The sequence below is a fragment of the Barbus barbus genome, assembly GCF_936440315.1.
Source record: "Barbus barbus genome assembly, chromosome: 45".
In the NCBI taxonomy this organism is placed as follows: domain Eukaryota; kingdom Metazoa; phylum Chordata; class Actinopteri; order Cypriniformes; family Cyprinidae; genus Barbus; species Barbus barbus.
This window is the reverse complement of record NC_136723.1, coordinates 7,374,581-7,395,786: the sequence shown is the minus strand read 5'-3', so window position 1 is coordinate 7,395,786 and position 21,206 is coordinate 7,374,581. Positions and strand designations below refer to the sequence as shown.

General features: G+C 36.9%; 1 protein-coding gene across 1 annotated transcript; it reads left to right on the top strand.

Annotated features, from left to right (window-relative positions):
- The first annotated feature begins 734 nt into the window (after positions 1-734).
- Positions 735-20,131, top strand: LOC306863886 (TBC1 domain family member 10A-like). The gene is made up of 9 exons (XM_079407468.1): positions 735-1,056; positions 7,141-7,237; positions 7,980-8,087; positions 9,047-9,153; positions 9,246-9,360; positions 12,525-12,590; positions 15,547-15,736; positions 16,611-16,765; positions 17,127-20,131. Exons 1-9 carry the CDS (start codon positions 863-865, stop codon positions 17,553-17,555), a joined length of 1,461 nt encoding a protein of 486 aa, XP_079263594.1. The 5' UTR covers positions 735-862; the 3' UTR covers positions 17,556-20,131.
- Positions 20,132-21,206: the final 1,075 nt, after the last annotated feature.

Below are 21,206 nucleotides of genomic sequence, written 5' to 3'. Positions count from 1 at the left end.
GAAAAGATACTAGTATCTAAAAAATAAGTACTAGTAGCATGAAAATAGATACTAGTACGGCTTATAGATTAAATGCTAATACGGCTTGCCATACTACAGCTTCACTTGCCTCTGGTAATTAATAATATTTGAGTCAGCCACCGGGGGGCAGCCAAAAGCTTGATTTAAGGCGTTTTTGTTTTGGCCATTATGGCCATCCAGCACTGAAATCTAAAAATATCTCTATTTCTATATTGCTGATACATTCAGACGGTTTGCGTTTTAGAATCACACACTACATCTGAATGTGGTATATGTGCGTGGCCATGCATGTGAACTGAATATATAAGCACGTCCATCATGACAATCATGAGACCAGCATGCTTTACCACGAAATGCAATACATGGTTAAACATTGAGCACTATGGCAAGCAGTCAAACTGGAAAGCCATTGAGTATTTCTTGGTCCCTCCAGTTATCTAAATAATTTAAATAATTATTAAATAAATATAAGAAATAACTATTATCATTATTGCTTTAATTGAATTAGGTAGTCTAAATACGCCATAAAATGATAAAACTGTAAATAACAATAAACTGCTGTTTCTTATACACCAGAAACGACGTAAAAATATGTATGTCAAAAAATGTATGCTCTTATTGATAAAAAATATTATAGTTTATTGTGGCTGTTATCACTCTGCATTGTAGACACGCACTATACTGCGCATAATCAGCCACGCCCCTTAAAGCTCGCGGCTGCCACTTTAGCACGAGCCAGTCAGTCACATACCAACGCTCGTAAACACAGATTATCGAATAAGATTAAAACGATGGCGTCAGAAAGCAAGTGAATTTATCGCGTTTGCGGCTCATATTCAGCATGGCTACGCTTCAGTCGGGTAACGGAGTGCAGTGGAAGGACAGCAGGAGTCAGCGGGGCACGGTGGAGAGTCTGGACGAGCACGAGAGCTCTTCTCTGGGCTCAGACTCTGAGCTCAACGGCTTCGCCAACACGGAGATCCAGACCGACAAACACGGATTCATAGGAGGAGCTCAACAAAGCACAGGAGAAAAGTGAGTAGCAGTTACATTTATGAAGAAGAAAGAAAGACACTAAACTATTAAAAACTGTTTATAGAAACAGGGGATTTAGAGTAGCTCTAACTCTTCATTCATAACATTAACAGATATTATTGCATTATATAATACTCTTCATTGTGAAACTTTTGCATACATTTTCATGTGACCTTGAGCTACTGATGATGCATTATGTAATGACTTACTCATGAAAGTTACTGTGAAGCATACAGTTTTTTTGCTATGCTTTATTGGATTTTGCCACATTTTCACACCTTCATGAGTGTTTTCATTAAGAGGACTCTGAATTGTTTTTGAGGACAGTCTGTCCTGCAGGTCTTCTTTCTTGTCCGTGTGAGCGCAGATGAGTTGACAGGTCTATAACACCACTGACGTCCCCAGTTCTTCTAATCTGACTAGCTTTGAGAAGTGCTTGATCAGCTCACATTCCTCCATCCACTTAAGACCGAATGGAATTTGAAATATAATATTATAAGCTCTGTCTGTTTGGTATCTTTTGCTTTCCTTGTCCTTGCATTTTTTTAAATGCAGTGAAATCAATTTTAGTAAATCAGAATAAAATAAGGGCTGAATTAGTGAGTTTTTGTTTATAATAACCTACATGATTATTTTAAAGTGTCCAATTACTGATATAGGTGTTTATTTATTTTTTTATTTTATAAACTTTTTTTATTTTATTTTTTTTATCACAAAGTGTAATATGTGTCCCTACAGAGATTTTGGACACATGCATATACGGTACAGTTTTTTTCATGTTTTTGAAAGAGGCCTCTTCTGCTCAAAATACCAAAGTAATTGTTTTCAATTTGTATATATTTTAAAATGTAATTTATTTCTGAGATGAAGCTGTATTTTCAGCATCATTACTCCAGTCTTCAGTGTCACATGATCCTTCAGAAATCATTATAATATGCTGATTTGCTGCTCAAGAAACATTTATTATTATTATTATGCTGAAAACAGATGTGCTGCTTAACATTTTTTCTAAAAATGGTAATACTTTTTTTTTCTCAGGATTCTTTGATGAATAGAAAGTTAAACAGTAAATCATTTATAAGAAATAGAAGAAATATATTTTGTAAAATTATGAATGTCTTGTCAATTTTTAACAATGTAATGCATCCTTGCTGAATAAAAGTATGAATTTCTTTTAAAAAAGTCTTACTTTTGACATAGTGTATTAGTCTTAAGCCTGCATTTATTGTACAAACTAATGTTCATGCCAAATTATAATTTTTTCTCTAGATGATCCAGTATATTGCCTGCATTCTCCTCTTCTGCAGCTATTACAAACACTTGTCTGTTTTGCCTTGACTTACATGAGTGTCTCTAATGACTCTGGACAATGCGGTTCTGTTTGGTCAAGCAACCATGCACTGATCAGATTAATCTGCTGTTGAATTAATCACAGAAAAGCGCATCTGTCCTCTACAGTTCACATGAAGAATATCTCTTATTCCCAGTACAACAGAGTGTTTCTTTCCAGTCTCTCATTTAGACTAACGCACTCAGAATTGCTCAATGATTTGTTTTGGCAGAACCTCCATGCCTTGTATCTTCACTTATGTAATGTTTTGGCATGTAACACATCTTGTATAATACAATAAAATACTTGCAATGTACATATTACTTGGCAAAAAATATTTGATCAGAATACACATCTACTCAAGAAAGGCCCTCAATTGTTTATTTATGTTTTTATATATATTTTTAAAGACATTACCATCATTTAGCAGGGATGCATTAAATTGATCTAAAGTGACAGGAAAGACATTTCAATTATTTTCTTTTTTGTCAATTCATCAAAGAATCCTGAAAAATAATCCACAGCACATTTGTTTTCAGTATTGATGATAATCAGAAATGTTTCTTGCGATGCAAGTCAGTGATGGATAAATAAGAGATCACAGAAACAAATGACATTTTAAAATATATAAGTTACTTTGAAGTTTAACAGTATTACTGTTTTTGCTTTATTTTTGATCAAATAAATGCAGCTTTGGCGGGCATAAAATAAACTTCTTTCAAAAACATGAAACAAATTGAAATAGACATGTAAGTGTAATACTTTTAACTCCTTTTTACCATATTAAAATCCATTCTTCAGAAATCTGCTGATGCTCCATCTTGGCTAGAAGAAATGGATTGTATTAGTTGGAAAAATTCTGTGCATTTTATTAGAAAATAGCATTTTCTTCTCTCTTTCCCATCCAATAGCGTATAAAAGAGGTCTTTGAGGATTCTGTGATTGCTGTGAACCATCATGACAAAAATATCATTCATACTTAATGACATTAAAATCTGTTGGAGAAAGAGGGCTGTGCACATGCTGCAAGGACAGTTTGTCTGCACAATTGACAATTGCACTTCTCTAAGGAATCTTCTCTATCATTCACTTATGACATTTCACTGTTTGGCTTTTGTTTCCCTCCATTTGTTAACTACTGCCATGGAGATGAAACCAAGCGCCAAGCTTCTGGGGAGCGTTTTAGTGCACCAGTTCATGTTTGGAGCGCACATAACAGAGTTTTATCTGTGATTGGATCTTCTGATGTGCTCTGAGAGGAGCTTTTTCATTCAAACTGACTGGAACCTGTGGCCATAAATTGTTTTTGGATGGTGTACATGACTCATCCAATCAGAATATTATAGTCTGGTATGAACTATCCATGTAATATATTAACATTGACCATTTCAGTTCTTATTTTGCCAATCAGAGTTTGTCTGTCTACTTGGCCTTAGCTATGTGTTAGTGAGCACCAGGAAGGGAACAGATAAGGAAAGAGAGCAAAGGGATTTTTTTGGCATGTGCGTACTGTTTTCCTCGTCTACTAACTGGTTTGAAGAACATTTCTATAGCGTGAAAGGAAACACTTTTTGAGTACTTATGACACTTGTAGGGTCAAAGGGCCCTCAACCCTTTCCATGAGACAATTCCTTTTGCACGTCATGAGTCCATCCTCCAGTCTCCATTCAACTCCATTCAACTGTATCTGTGTTTTCAGCATAACATAATTTGCTCGACTGGTGTACACAGGAAAACTAAACAGGCGAACGGCAGGCCTTGCTTCTGTTCCATAGATCTAAACAACCGCAATCATCTGTAATCTGATCGCTGACGATAATCCAATCTGGACTGCATAATCTGTGTACACACTGCGCGTGTGTGAGTATATTTGCTTTTCATTTCAAGACCGAGCGTCTGCGTGAGCCATCAGGGTTTGCGCAGCATGTCTTGTCACTGACCTTTTGCCAGGGGATTATTGGATCCCTTGGCATCTCGGGCTCAGGGATGGACTTTAATAACATGCTTTTCATCCATAATCATCATAACATACATTTCCTCCATCTTAAGCGACACGTGTCTGCAATACAGAAAAGGAAAAAGTGTTTCAAAATCTATGCCACTTTCTTATAAATGTCGTATTTTTTATTTGATAATTCCATATGATTTTGAAAAACTTCTATACCATTTTCAAAAAAAGTTTATATTGAAAGACTTCAAAAATGTGACCCTGGACCACAAAACCAGTCATAAGGGTCACATTTTTAAAATTGAGATTTATACATCATCTGAATGCTGAATAAATAAGCATATTACTAATCAAAAATTAAGTTTGGTATTTACGGTAGGAAATTTACTAAATGTCTTCATGGAACATGATCTTTACTTAATATCCTAATGATTTTTGGCATAAAAGAAAAATCGATAATTTGGACCCATACAATGTATTGTTGGCTGTTGCTACAAATATAGACCCTTTTAGGGCCGACGTCACAGTTACGTCACAGCGCTAGCTGGAGGCAAAACAAAGGGGAAACTGGAGGCGGCCCATTCAAACCAGCGCAGATTAGGCTACATAAGGATCTTAAAATATCATCTTGTTGTGATGCTGGGTGCCCGAATCGATGTTGTAGACTGAGGCTCCAATTAGAAATTTTAAGGCATACCGGATGCCACTGCCAGACAAAAAACCGACGACAGCTGTGGTGAAACGCTATAAAATGAGCGGACTGGACAGAAACCATCGTCAAAAATGCTCGCATTTGCAGCGCACACTTATGAGAAAAGGTTCAATAAAGTATTGTCTTTTGTTGTTATGGCACATCTAAAGATTTCTTATGCATCTCACTATGTCGCGTATGAAATAATGTCTGTGTGCTTGTGTGTAAAACAACAAACTGATGATTTATATGCTTAATCATATGTAATTGTATATGCATTGTTGTGATTAATTGTGGCTGAAATGATAATGTAGCTGTAAAAATAGTTGCCTGCTGAAATTGAAATATACACATCTTCATGATTAGCTAGACACTGTGAGTTTGTCTGAGCTATACAGGTTAGATGTGAGTCACTCAACCGAAGGGAATCCTGCCAGATCGTCCATTCTTTGAGTAAAAGCGTGCGCGGGTCGGCCAATCTGGTTTTGTCCGTTAAAGTTAACCTTTTCAAATAACAATCACGGTCCTGGACAGTGCAACTATACCTTACATATGCAGGTAAAATCTGAATTTCTCCAGTGATTGTTAAAAAACAAGCTAACAGACTTCATAGCTAGCGTTAGTGAAGCGGTCAGGGGAATCTTTCTGCCTCCAGCTAAGCTCCGTCCACAGAAAAACGTCACAATATTTACTTACAGAAAAAGGGTCTATACCTGTGCTACTTTATGACTGGTTTTGTGGTTCAGGGTCACAAATGTCAACCTCCCACCGACCACTACAGTTATAAAACACAGAAGCAGGACCAGATCCATTAGAAGTGCTGTTGCTAATGCTCTTTTTAAGGTTAAGGTATTTAAACAGACTCCAGCCTTGTGGCAGGTTATGCAAAGACGAGCATCAATGTTTTCTGAAGAAAAGTTACTTATTTGTTGTTGTTGTTTCTTTTTTTTAACAATTACTTTAAATCTCTGTAATCTCTTTTCTTGTATGAAGAGTTTTGTATGAAAATTTTGAATGAGTTTCTAAACATAGGGTTGACTTTGTAAATTTTTATATATATTTAAATAAATAGGTGTGAGTTTATAAATGAATAGAGATGAGTGTGTAAATGTAAAGGATTGATCCCACTTGAAGTAAGTGGGAAGGAATTCATAAATGTGTAAGGATTATTTTGTAACTAAATGGTGATTGTTTACATGACAACGAAGGTACTAAAAACAGCAAAGTTTTCCTTTTGTGCTTTTTAAAAGTTTTGTGTACAGACGACAACATCGTCAAAATGATTCCTGTTTACACTACTCCGCAAAAATATCTAAAAATACTGTTATTCATGCCAGGCCAGTAGACGGCGATGTCACTTGTATAAAATCAATACCGTCTGTGCACGTACAAATGCCTGAACATGTAACATGCATCCTTATGACGTCACCGCTTTCAAAGCTTTGGATTTTCAGGGCCCCAAAATGGCTTTGTTGTGTAAATGAACAATCAAAAATGCGTAAATTAGTGCATTTTCATTTTTAGTTGAAAATGGTGTCGTGTAAACACCTCCTTAATAAACCCCCATTTTTGTTAATATAGGGATGAGTTTTTATATATATATATATATATATATATATATATATAAGGATGAGCTTCTGAATGTAATAGGGATGAGAATCAAAAGAAAATGACAATTAAAAAAAAAAAATCCAGTTTCACTGATTCCATTAATGTTATATTTGAATCTGTTTCCAGGTATTTTCTGTACATCTTTAAGATATGAATATTTGACTACACATAACACAGTAACAGGTTTCTCGTTTCAAATCAAGTGGGGCACTCTCGCCAGTTCAGCGAGGGAGTGAGTTATTAGGCTGATTCAAACAACATTGTCGATTCAGTAACAAAAATGCTCTGTTGCTGAAGAGTGTTCTTGAAGAGTATTTTTTTAAAAGTGCAGATGAGCCATTACCGTTAAGAGAACAGAATGTCATGAACATCTGTTCTGAATAAGAACCGGTTCTCGGGATCCAACCCTATATTTGCTAACGTGATATTGTATGCGTGGGTGTGCTTGCATGCATATTATATCAGATAAATGATCTAATCTCTCTTTGTTCTCTCTCAATGCAGTGCTGATATTCCTCCAGACGTGCTCCGGCAGAGAGAAGCCAAATGGCTGGATATGTTCAACAGTTGGGACAAGCGGATGGCCAAAAAACACAAGAAGGTTGGTCTCTGACAAACAGACCTGTGTCTATCCACAGGTTTTATTTTTGTGCTTGAATAGCTCAAATTCCCTGGCGAATGCTTTTAATGTTCATAAAACGCTCAACAACTTGATGTTATCTTAGGAATTTGACTGCACATCTCACATCGTGTGCTTCCAAATTCACAAACTGTTTAATAGAATCAGATAAATTTATGACCAGACCCACACAAAATATCCGCCAACAGAACTCCTTATTATATCATTTATATTGGCCTTTAGACATCAGCCATTTAAAAACCTGTTTGTCATAAATGTTGTATCTACAATAATGTTAAACGTCCTTTTGCTTTTATAATTTTAGTGTATGATTCTCTTGATTCTGAATTTTCCTCCAATAACTAACCTAATTTCTCAAGTTAACAGCAGCTAGATGCCACATCAGCAGCTCATGCATAATTACTGTAATTCTGCTCAACACGGCCTGTCGTGATTATTTGCGATAGCCATAATTATTCCAGTCACATTTTACCATCCGATTAAGCAAAAATAGAAATGAAATACACAGTGAATTATGCAAGCACTCTAAATGAACTCTAAAGTGCTCTGGTGTTGATGGTGGTTTGTGTCACTCTCACAGAAGAGTATAAACTTGGTTTGTGAATGCAATTGCTTAGTTTCACTTAATATTTGAATTAAGGTCATAATTCGTCCTAATATGCAAGTGTACAAGCTTGGTGTCTGTCTCTCTGTCTCTATGAAGGTGAAGTTGAGCTGTCAGAAGGGCATCCCTCCATCACTCAGAGGTCGTGCGTGGCTTTATCTCTCTGGTGGGAAAGTGAAGAAAGAACAGAATCAGAGAAAATTTCAGGTTTGTCCATTTGAACCTTTGATTGCACCACTGCTCTTTTCCAAAACAATTTGAATATGCCACCTTCTAAGACGCTGTATTTTTAGCCAGATTTTAAGGCTTTTTTAATTTAATAATTTTATTTAAAAAGGATGCATTAAATTTAAAAATACTGCTCGTTTAGACTTTGTTCATCAATGAATCCTAAAAAAATTGCATCATGGTTTCCACCAAAATATAAAGCACCATAGTGGTTTTCAACACTGATAATGATAAGAAATGGTTCAAATCAGCATATTACAATGATTTCTGAAGGATTATCTGACACTGAAGACTAGGAGTTATAATGCTGAAAATTCAACTTTGATCACAGGAATAAATAACTTTTTAAAATATATTACAATAGGAAGCAATTATTTTAATTTGTCATATTTCACAATATTTTTGTTTTCATTGTACTTTTGATCAAATAAATGCACCCTTAGTAAAAGGCTTCTTTCAGAAACCTTAAAAAAAAATCATCTTAATGACCCTTGACTGTTATATCCTTTGCAGGGATTGAAATCCCATGATGCACTGTGCACTACCACATTGAAAGCATCCATTCAAGATGGTGGACAAAGCATAGAATGTTTTATTTATTTTTTAATCAATATAATATAATCAGTACTATTATTCATTTAACTGCACTGACACCATCAAATGAGACCAACATTTGAACTGAATTGAGCTGAATAAGGATGCTAACTTTGCAACATTGACACTGTTATTGATCTGAATAGAATCAGCACTGAACTAACATGAGCTGAATAACCACACTATTGCCTTCTATAGAGCTGCTTTACAGCAGAAATTGTATTCATTTCATAATTCATTAAATGTTTTATTATAATGATTTTTTTAAATGTGAAACTATTTTGTAACAGTCTGTATTGTATAAAGTGCTATATAAATAAGCCTGACTTGTCTTTATGTGGCAGGAGTTGGACAGTCAGCCTGGAGATCCTAAATGGCTGGATGTGATAGAGAAAGACCTCCACAGACAGTTTCCATTCCACGAGATGTTTGTAGCTCGAGGAGGCCACGGGTAAGTCAGCCCTCTCTTCACCTGCGGGCCTCCCCATTTGAACCCCATTGCTTCTGTTACATAATTTAGTCATGTGCGTGTGAACTGTGCAGGCAGCAGGATCTGTTCCGGGTGCTGAAGGCGTACACGCTGCACAGACCGGAGGAGGGTTACTGTCAGGCTCAAGCTCCTATAGCAGCAGTGCTGCTCATGCACATGCCTGCTGAGGTCAGTCTGCAGTCCATTATTGTGCTCTTATTTGGCAGATGGTCCTTGTTGTAGTTTTGAATGCATCTCATAAATTATTTATTGATTTATACAGTTATCTGTTATACTGTTTTATGTTTTGGAATAAAACACTAGAACTATTGGTAACACTTTATTTGAAGCCTTTATATATAATGCATTATAAATATATTCATAATGCATGTTATAATGCAATATACACTGAACAAAATTATAAACGCAACACTTTTGTTTTTGCCCCCATTTTTCCCCCTATTTCTGTCAAATATTGTTCACAAATCTGACTAAATCTGTGTTACTGACCACTTCTCTTTTGTCGAGATAATCCATCCACCTCACAGGTGTGGCATATCAAGATGCTGATTAGACAGCATGATTATTGCACAGGTGTGCCTTAGGCTGGCCACAATAAAAGGCCACTCTAAAATGTGCAGTTTTATCACACAGCACAATACCACAGATTTCGCAAGTTTTGAGTGAGCGTGCAATTGGCATGCTGACTGCAGGAATGTCCACAGACCACGTGTAACCACACCAGCCCAGGACCTCCACATCCAGCATCTTCACCTCCAAAATCGTCGGAGACCAGCCACCCGGACAGCTGCTGCAACAATCGGTTTGCATAACCAAAGAATTTCTGCACAAACTGTCAGAAACCGTCTCCGCGAAGCTCATCTGCATGCTCGTCGTCCTCATCGGGGTCTCGACCTGACTGCAGTTTGTCGTCGTAACTGACTTGAGAGGGCAAATGCTCACATTCGATGGCATCTGGCACTTTGGAGAGGTGTTCTCTTCACAGATGAATCCCGGTTTTCTCTGTATAGGGCAGAAGGCAGACAGCGTGTATGGCTTCGTGTGGGTAGGTGGTTTGCTGATTTCAACTTTGTGGATCGAGTGGCCCATGGTGGCGGTGGGGTTATGGTATGGATAGGCGTATGTTATGGACAACGAACACAGGTGCATTTTGAATGCACAGAGATACCGTGACGAGATCCTGAGGCCCATGTTGCAGCATGATAATGCACGACCCCATGTTGCAAGAATCTGTACACAATTCCTGGAAGCTGAAAACATCCCAGTTCTTGCATGGCCAGCATACTCACCGGACATGTCACCCATTGAGCATGTTTGGTAGGCTCTGGATCGGCATATGCGACAGCGTGTTCCAGTTCCTGCCAATATCCAACAACTTCGCACAGCCATTGAAGAGGAGTGGACAACCTGATCAACTCTATGCGAAGGAGATGTGTTGCACTGCGTGAGGAAAATGGTGGTCACACCAGATACTGACTGGTTTTCGGACACCCCCAAAACACAAAAACAAAAGTGTTGCGTTTATAATTTTGTTCAGTGTATATTTTCATAAATAATTTCAACCAAAGTTAAAATGCATTATAAAATTAGCAGATTATTTGTTGCAACTGAAATTGGTTGTTTTTCATGTGTTTTAATGTATTATATTTAGGGCTGTCAGATTAATGCGTTAACTTAATGAATTAGTTATGAAAAAATAACGCGATTAAAATATTTTAACGCAGTTAACGCACTGGTCCTGCCCCCAGACCTGTACAGAATTTTACATTTCATACAGTTGACTGTTGACAAATATGATGCAGGGCAACAACTTCATAAATGCAGTTATGCCCTAAAATTCAAGATATTGGGGCAAAAATGTTGCTGTATGCGTTTTTATCTCATATTTATCTCATATGATAAGTTATATCACACGAGTGCTGTTTTTGTCTCCAATACGAGTGCAAATGTGATTTTATACAACAGTTTAGTAAATACTGTTATAAAAAACACAATATTGTCTGTTTTTGTTCAGTTTTGCTGACAAAATATTACCTATAAAGCCACAGCAGAATTGTTGTGTGTCTCCGAGCAACACAGCAGTGATTAGTTTCTGAGTGAATCTGCTTTTTGAACTTATCAGGTGAATCAGTGATTCAAAGGCCCATTCATAGAGAGCCGCTTACTTCGGGTGCTTCTCAATATCCCTCCTCGCTCCTCCGTCCTCCATCCTCGGTGTGACCCGGAAACCGATCGAGCTCAGCCATCTTGAAGGACATCTCAATTCTCTAATTGCACCGCGAGGATCGAGGAGTTAGGAGGCTTCCTGAGGAGTCACGAGTGAGGATACACAGGTGTTTTATCGACTAAACGTGACGCACGTATAAATTCTACTCCCCCTTTACATCTGTCACAATTTACATTTATATTTTACCTTTGCAGTTTAAATAAACAACACATGTCATATTTCAACAGGGCATCTTGCTTTATTAATATTTATCATGAATGCCTGAAATAACGAACTTTAACAACATAAGGGCAGATCCCTTTAGCGCAGCTGATGATGCTTTGAAGTGACGCTTGAGTGGTTAAGAATATTCCAATGTTCATTCTTTGATTTCTCCATCCTCATTTCCTTTCCTTGCATCCTTCCCTCATATCCTAAGGCGGTGGAGCTAAGACATGAGGAAAGGAACCGAAGAAAGGAAACGAGGATGCACAAATAAGAATTGAGAAGCATCCCCGATTCCTAAATGAATCAGCCGTTTGAACGAATCGAATGAATTCGACTCATTACCGCCACCTGCTGGCAGTTTTAGTTTCCTATTTAGAGTATCATTTCATAAAAACACAACTTTAAAGGGATGGTTCACCCCAAAAAAGTTTAAATAATGTCATCATTTACTCAAACCTGATTGACTGACTTTCTTTTGTGGAACATAAAAGAAGGTATTTTGAAGGCTGTTGGTATCAAAGCTGTTTTGGTTGCCAATGACTTCCATTGCATGAACGAAAATTTATTTTCTTAAATTATCTTCTTTTATGTTCCATAGTTTGTGTAATACATTTTGTTGAATCAAATAAAATATTTCTTTCTGCAGTTACTATTTGTAATGTCTACTTAAAACTTTCTCATTTAACACAAAATAATCTTTTGGGGGTGTTTTCGCAGCCAAATGTAATTTGCGATTAATTAATCGGCACATGTAATTAAATAGATTAAATTTTTTAATCGACTGACAGCCATACTTTATTAATATAATATTTATTAGTCTTAATTATTTGAGTACAGTAGCAAGTTAAACTCATACCCTGTTCTGGTCTTTTACTCTTTTATGGTCATGCTCTGGTAGGATGCATTCTGGGGTCTGGTCCAGATCTGTGAGAAGTACCTGCCTGGATACTACAGCGCAGGCCTGGTAAGTGGAGACAATACACAGTCCTCCTCCATTCAGCACTTGTCTGCATGCTGTCAACCCTCAGATTCATACGAGAGCAATCAATCACCCTGATAAAACACACGATCGATCCCTGACGAGATACTGATGCTCCCGTGTAGTTGTGGGATGTCTGAGGCGTTTGTAATCACATTCACCAACACGGTTCTGCCGAGGGAAATTTGCTGATGTAGAGAGCTGTCGAGCTGTAATATTCATATCGAATTCTCGATGATATGAGTCCCAAACCAGTGAAATATGATTTTCAAATCCATACTGATGACGATCGTGCTGACTAACATTTGCAAAGCATAAGTGCATAAGACTCACCTGAGATCTCCCTATAAAGTACATTATTGACCACAGACTTGCACTATTTGTGGTCGCATAGATATGCAAATTAATTATCTGCCAGCAGGAGGCGCTATTGGAGCAGGAGCGCTCGAGGTTTCCCTGTTAACGCTGTACACAAAACAGAGCTCCTCTCACAAACGCTGCTTTATCAGACATTACATGCAAGATAAAATGAAAACGACATCCAACATTTTCTGAAAACAGTTGGTTTCCATCAGAAATACAGTGATATAAAAACACCCGCACTTGGTTTCGATTTTGAAACGTGCAGTGCTCAACCAAGCATTCTCCCCACCCCCCCAACCATTCAGATTTTGTAGGCGGGATTTACAATTTGTGATATCACCAATACAGGAAAACAACTTTGTAGTCCAAACAAGCCGTTCGTTGTAGTTCTTGAAAAGGGATTTTTAAAAAACCAAAATATCTCCCTTTGGAGTGGACTTTGAGATTTGTAACTTTGTAGATCGTTTTATGCCCAAACATACACACTACACACTGACTAAAATTAAAAAAGTGAAAAAGCATAATAGGACCCCTTTAATTGCTCAACGACTCCCAAACGTTTTTCCAAACCCCTTCTTTGCGTGACGCTAATCTGCGGTGATTGGTCCGATTGGTCTCGTGCCTGTAATGCCTGATAAGCAGCGTTTGTGAGAGCAATGCTGCTTTGTGTACAGCATTACCGGGGAAACTGATATTTTTACCACTCCAAAAGCGGCAAAGAATGAATTTGCATTTTCCTTCAGACCAACGTGAAAATCGACCGATGGTGAAGTGGTGAACAAGTGGGCGGGCGATTGTCAGAAGAAAAGTCCGAATTGTGATATTTTATCTTGCAATTCTGGATTTATCTCTCGCAATTTGTGAGTTTATATCCTGATATTCTGAATCGGAATCGAATTGTGAGATAAAAGCATCGTTCCAATCGTGAAATAAAAAAGTCGCAATTACCGGGCTTCCATAGAACACTGTTTACTAACCCATCAAAGTTTTTTCTGTTGGATCAACACTTATTTTCTTTCGTTTGTGTGTAGTATTTCCCTCAGTTCCCTGATCATTCTGATTCAGTTTAAACGAGTGAGGAACACATTTGCACTCGACTGTGTGTCGTGTGTTATGTATGTTATTGTCTCTCACAGACAGCCTGTTGAAAGCTGCTCAGGCCATCGTTTTCTCCTTCTTGGAAAGTGATGGATGTAGTAAACATCCAGTAGTGTGGGCTTGCAGGAAATGTGTGTACTCGCTGGACGTTTGCTTCTCATAAATACTACTGTGTATTGTGCATGTAATTTTTTTGACAGACATCGAAGTTGTGATATTCAAATGATATGGATTTTAAAACGGATTGTAAGATAATTATTTCTTAACTTGCAAGTATTCAGTGAAGTGATTGATACCCATGAATCTCCACAGTGTTACAGAATCGAACTAAACTACTTGTTAACAGTTGACTCATTAAAAAACTTTGATATTAGTCCATTTAGAGGTTGTTGTTTTTTTTACAGTGTAGTTAACGATGCACAATATATTGGTACATGTCAGAGTATTTGTTTATTGATCAGTATCGGTTGCTATTGTCTGTATCGGCTAATAATATATATTTAATTATGCATTTTTTCTGTTTATGATTATAATTAATTCCCTTTTGTACTTTTCAATAACCTTTGCAGTTATCTAACGTTCACTTAAAATTCATCTTTAAAAATGCTAAACATCTAATATATAATGGATATAGCAAATATGAAAATATCCATTTTTCATACAGTAAATTATGATGTTGTGATGCTTAAATTCATGTGTAGCATTTCAAAAAATTTAAATGTAAAATAACAACAAAAATGAAACATATTGCAGCATATTTGATGTGTAATGTTCAGTCATGTGGAGATTTTATTATGTGCAGGGTTACCTGTTGCTTTCACAAGGACGTGTATTAGGGTGCTAATTATGCTCTCAAATAGACCAGGGCAGTCTGAAGTATTACTAAACCCGCTGTTGTCCTAAACAGCTGTTTTCCTCTCTCTCTCTCTCTCTCTCTCTCTCTCTCTCTCTCTCTCTCTCTCTCTCTCTCTCTCTCTCTTTTTGAGAGAACATTATATATAATATACATATATATATATATAAGTGCACAATGTTTTTGCTGGGCTATTCCATTACCAGGAATCCAGTGCAATCCCAGCTTTATGTGAGGTCTTTTGTGTCTGACCTTCAGGAGCAGAGTGGGCGGCAGATAAGGAGTGAATTAGATTAAACCAACATCAGGATCTTGCTTTTCTCTCTATCATTCGTTCTCACTCTCTTCAGCCTGGGGGTGTTTCCTCTTACCGTTTCGGTTTTAAACATGTGAATCCCTGCTGTCACAAAATTTGTTTATCACATCAATGTAAATAAGTTGTATTTGCAAGAGCGTCAGATCATAGGAACTTATCAGCAAAATAACAAGTATGTGTATTCACCACATATAATTTACATTTTGAGAATCTCTTTAAAATGAACAGCTGTTATAGGGAAATGGATCCACTGTGGTACATCCCAGATTTCACTTTGTCATGTTGTTTCCTCCTCACTTCTGTCTTCACAGGAGGCCATTCAGTTAGACGGCGAGATCCTGTTCGCTCTGCTCAAGCGCGTGTCGCCTGTGGCCCACCGGCATCTGAAGAAATACAAGATTGACCCTATCCTCTACATGACCGAGTGGTTCATGTGTGCCTTCTCCAGGACGCTGCCCTGGGCGTCTGTCCTGCGTATTTGGGACATGTTCTTCTGTGAGGGTGAGACTCACTCTAAAGGCAAATTAGATACTGCGTGCACTTTGTCCTTTCTTGATACCGCACCCCTTCACAGATGAAACACACTGTGCACAGCTCACTGGATTCACACCTTGCTACTTGTGACTTTTACATGCAGACTGCAACAACGTTTTGCAGAAGTGGAAGTGTAAACGTTTAACATGCTTACTTTTGGACATCAAGATGTCCTAGTAAAGTTCAGTGCTTCTTTGTTCTTTTTATTTATTTTTGCTGTCACATATATAATTTTATTATTGCTATTTGCCATATAGTTAAGCCTATTCAGTGTTGAAGCGTTTAAGCCTATTCAGTGTTGAAGCGTTTAAGCCTATTCAGTGTTGAAGCGTTTATGGTAAATTTAAGGGAATTAAAAAAATTAATAAATGAAGTTTTAAATTAAGGAAAAATAATTCTTTCTTTTTTTCCTTATTTTATTTTGTTAATAAATGTTAAATTTACTTACTTTTGGACATCAAGATGACCTGGTAAAGAGATCTATAAGATATATATATCATTTATTTATTTTTTTATGTCACATACTCCTAGTGAAACTTACTTTTTAACAGTGATGAACGAAAGATTAAGCATATTCATTGAATATTTATGTATTAAAATACATATTGAAAATTAAATAAAAAATTAAGAAAATTAAAACGCGTGTTAAATTAATAAAAAATACTAATACTTTTCCATTCTTGCTTTTTTCTTTTCTTTTTGTAAATAAAAAGTAGTATACATGTTTTGCTGTATTGCCAATCAATTATGAAACTTTCTGATATATAAGTAGATCAGACGTTTCTAACTTGCATACACTGTTACTTTGTTTGATGGACATGCATGTCTGTGTGCATTGCAGGAGTGAAGATCATCTTCCGTGTGGGTCTGGTGCTGCTGAAGTGCATGCTGGGATCTCAGGAGAAACTGAAAGCATGTCAGGGCCAGTATGAGACCATGGAGCTGCTCAGGTCAATTGAGCCACGATACATGCAGGAGGCTTTCCTAGTGCAAGAGGTATCGCACACATACACTTATGTGCTGTAATTCAATTTAAAACATTTTTAAATATGAATAATTTTCCTGTGAGTTGCTACATGCTGAGTAACAATGTAGCACTACTACCATCTCTGGAATTGTTTATATTGCCAATGGAAATAGAAGGCAGGATACATTATATACTGTGCAGGATGTAGTCAGCAGTAGCCAAACATAGCCTTTGTCTCCCTCTGCTGGTTACTTTTTGCACATGCATGCCTTAATAAATACAATTTGATTTGCCATGTAATAATCCTCACTTGAAGTTAATTAAATATACTTCGCACAGGTTTATTATTGTTACTGATTTATGTAAAACCATATATCCCCATCATTTCAGGTCATTGAACTGGCCATGTCTGAGCGTGACATAGAGAAGGAGCATCTCTCTCAGCTCCGGCGCTGGAAGGAGACCCACGGAGAGCTGCACTGTAAATCCCCTCCCAGAATGCACGGCGCCAAAGCCATCATGGCCGCTGAGCCACCCAGTGGCCAGGACCTCAAACAAAACCCCACAATCATTGTCAAAGTACCACAGACCACTGAGAGCATGACAGAGAAAGGGAAAAAAACTAAAAAGACAAAAACAGAGAAGATAAACGACACGAAAAGCCCCTCTCCACCTCCTAATCCGTACCCGCTACCCAGCAACCCACCATTACCGAGTGACAACCTCTCGCCCAGCGAATCACAGCACCTGCAGAAAGACACGCCCCTGCAAGGCTCCAATCAGAGTCTCAGTAGCGCCGGACACGACACCTACCTGTAAAGCACTGGAAGAGGGACGCCAGTGCTGGCCGCTGAATGTTTACTGTGCAGAAACATCTGCCTCCCCTCTCTCAGGTCTTGGCATCAAAGGGGAGATCACATGACACGACTGGACCAAAGCATACTTATGGGAGTCACAATCATATAGGAGGATAAAACTACATCGTGAGCTTTTCAGCTGTGTTTTTATGATTGTATGTCTATGTGTATGCATGTTTGGATGTTTGGAAATGAAATTAAGGACTAATAGTCAAAACCAACTCTCAGATCTCCAAATGAAGCATTAATGAGCTGCGCTGGATGCAGATGTTCTCATGCTTTTTAAACTAGTGAGCGAGTGCAGAGGTCATTTCCTCCTCCTGCTTCAGGAGACTACATAGGTCTGTTTTTGTACTTTAAATGAAAACGTATTTAGGCCTAAATTTAAGATGTTTTTGAATTGCATATAAAATGTAAGTTTTAAAATTAACTAAAAATAATAAAATTGGTGTTATGCATATTTGTCAGTCATACATAAATGAAACCGGTCAGATTACTGTAATAGTACTAAATTGTTATATATAATTTATTTCGATCTCATTTGAACTAATCACTTTTTAACTTAACTTTTAACAAATATTGCTTATTTCACAGCAAGGCAAATTTGAACCATGTTCATACTTTTAAACTGAATCAGTTTTGAAAATGAACAGGTTTATGCTGATTCTAAGCAATTTGAATCAATGCACTTTGAATGTCATTATTTTAAAAAAACAAAACAAAACTGATTTTTTTTTTTTTTTTTAGTTTAGAAATCTGACCTGTTTCATTTATGACTGACAAATATGCATCACATGAAGTTAGTTTATGATATAAGACCATGTAATCCAAATGGATGGAAGTTATATATGCATTTCAAATACATATCTTAGGCCTAAATATTTTTTCAAGAGAATAGTTGATGGAAAAAAAAAATCACACTGGTCTTGTTCCAAAATCTTTATGATGTTATTTTTTAGTGGAACCAAAAGCATAAATTTTGAGGCATCTTTCCACTGCACCTTTCCATACAGACCCGTCTGTCTATCTCCAAAAAGCATTACATTGCTGTTTAAGTATTTATATGGCATCATATGCTCAGACTGCTTTTATGATGTACTTAACTTTCATTATTATTAACATTCTTCAGAAAAATAAGAGTAAGTAAATAATAACTGACTGAACTGTTCCTTTAACTACTTATTACCATCAAGATGATTTTTCATCTGGCAGCAAATATTTTTTCAAGATGAATTCAGTGGTTTTTACCACTAAGAGGCTCTATTGAGCTATTTGTAAATATCAAATTCAATTGCATTTCACCTTCTTGAGCAATTGAGGGCACCAGGATGAATCCCAGTGTTCTGCGTTATATCACGAGACCAAACATTTCTGTTCTGTCATTGAAAACATTAAATATATAAACCTATTTATCTGAGTGCCAAAATAAACGTGTACAACAGAATCTAGCTCTTTTCAGCAAAAGTCCATTTGAATCAGTCCTTTTGGGAGAAATATTTAAGAGGTCTCTGTTCAGAGCAGGTTTGCTCTTCTGTCATGACAGATTCTCTGTACATTCCATATGTTTCAGTTCTCGTCATGATTTGTGTTGCGGTCCAGTGTGATCTTGAGTGTTGTGTGTATGTGTGCTGGACAGTGATCTACATGACTTTGTCCAATTCTTGACCAAGAGATTGTTTTGCACATTTCCATCTTGATTTACTAAAACTGAAGGGATGCTGTAGGGCACATTTTTAGTGTGCAGAAAATTATATTTTTAAATATCGATCGATTTATTTTCTTTGATGTAAATAGCATAACCAAGACAATTTTAACACTATTTTATTTCTCTTCTTGCTATGGCATCTTGTAAGTATGGAAGATAAGTATATTCATGAGCATTTATGGCCAGATTTGCTACAGTATGTATGCACTCATTGATCGAGCTGTGTACATATTTTTCTTTGGAAGGAAGTGATCATTTATGAGCTAAATTTTTTTTATTTGAGCTCATATCACATTATTTAATTGAACTCGCACTGTTAGCTGAATATTTCACCATGAGGAACCACAAACAGATACTTAGTGTGCATGCTTGATCATTATTTGATTGCTGAATTTCATGCTCTGATGATCCAGGAGTCATATTTATCAAACCTTTTAGAATTCGGTTCAATCCTCTTGTGGGATATTACATGCATTAAGGTTGAGAGGGTGTATTTGTATAGATTTAATAAATTTAATAAAGCAATGTTACACTTTTAAAGTGAGAAGCAAAACATTTGAATTTTATCAATCACATTTTATGGTTTAATTGGAGTGGTTCAAAGATTTACTTCTTTAAAGAACGTTGTAGTGCAGTTTGGGAGAATTCGAATTTTGAATTCATTTTAATACAGGCTGTGTGCCAAAACATGTCACTTTAATAAGAAAGGATGTTACTTTAGATTTTATTTTCCTGCAGACTTTCTTCTTCACACTCTAAATTGTTACATCCTCCTGTATGCAAATGAAAGTTTGTGCAAAGTTTTTCATGATAAAATAAATTTGATACTCTCATATTCTGTGTTGACTGATTCTTTGCGGCGGCCATTAGTGAGTCAGGCAGGGTCCGGAGGGACGGCTGAGATGGAATGAGGGATGAGGAGAGGTGAAAGAGGCTACTGTGGCCGTGTGGATGGGACACCTGTTGTCCTCGCTTCTTCAGCTCTGAGCTCTCTGAGATTTGCATGTGAAAGGTGCTGGCATGCTCCTCGCTGCTCATCTCCTCATCGCTCCCCAGCGTTTCCCAGAACCCCTCCCGTCAGCGGATGTACCCGAGTCATACAAACGCAGACTCAAACCTCAAATGAAGCCAATAACTAAGCTCTAAAATTCAGTCTAAAAGCTTGTTTTTCTTATTTTGTGACTGTTTATAACCTAAATGCTGATATCTTCCATTTCCAGTTATTTTAGCTGTACAAAAACTGACATTAATTTATTCAGTTCTCACGTTACAACAAAGTAAATAGAGAGAATCAACTAGATTCAGTTAGCAAGTGGGACTCAAAAAAAAGTGTGGCAAATATACAAAACCATTACAAATATTCAAGATAAGGACAAAAATATAATAAATAATTAAATGATACAAATAATGCAAACAGCCACACAAGTTCAAATTCTTCATTCATACCTTTAGGGAATAAAGGTATAGATTCAAAAATCCAAAAAGCCTCTATAATAACCTGTTGTCTCTATCTTCACCTCTCCTATGGAAAATCCTTATTAGGGGCCAAGCCTTTAGATTTCTTTTTCTCTTCTACTTTTGAGTCTATGGCAGCCCATAGAACTGCTTTCGGGAGAGTTATGAAATTAGGATAGAGGATAGTCTCGACATTAACCACATCAAATTTGGTGTCTCTAACTCTCTAGCGCCACTACTTGTCCAAATTTTCACTCATGTTTATGCTAATAACTTTTGACTCAAAAGGTCTAGAATAAATTTTTTATTTTTTTTCCTCTGAATACTTGGCTCATGACGAGTCGAATGAACACCAAAATTAAAAAAATCGTAAGGTCTCGTTTTTTCGCTATTTTCATAGTTCGAAAAACCTACTTTTTCGAGCTCGTCCTAGACGATTGGTCTGATTTTCAC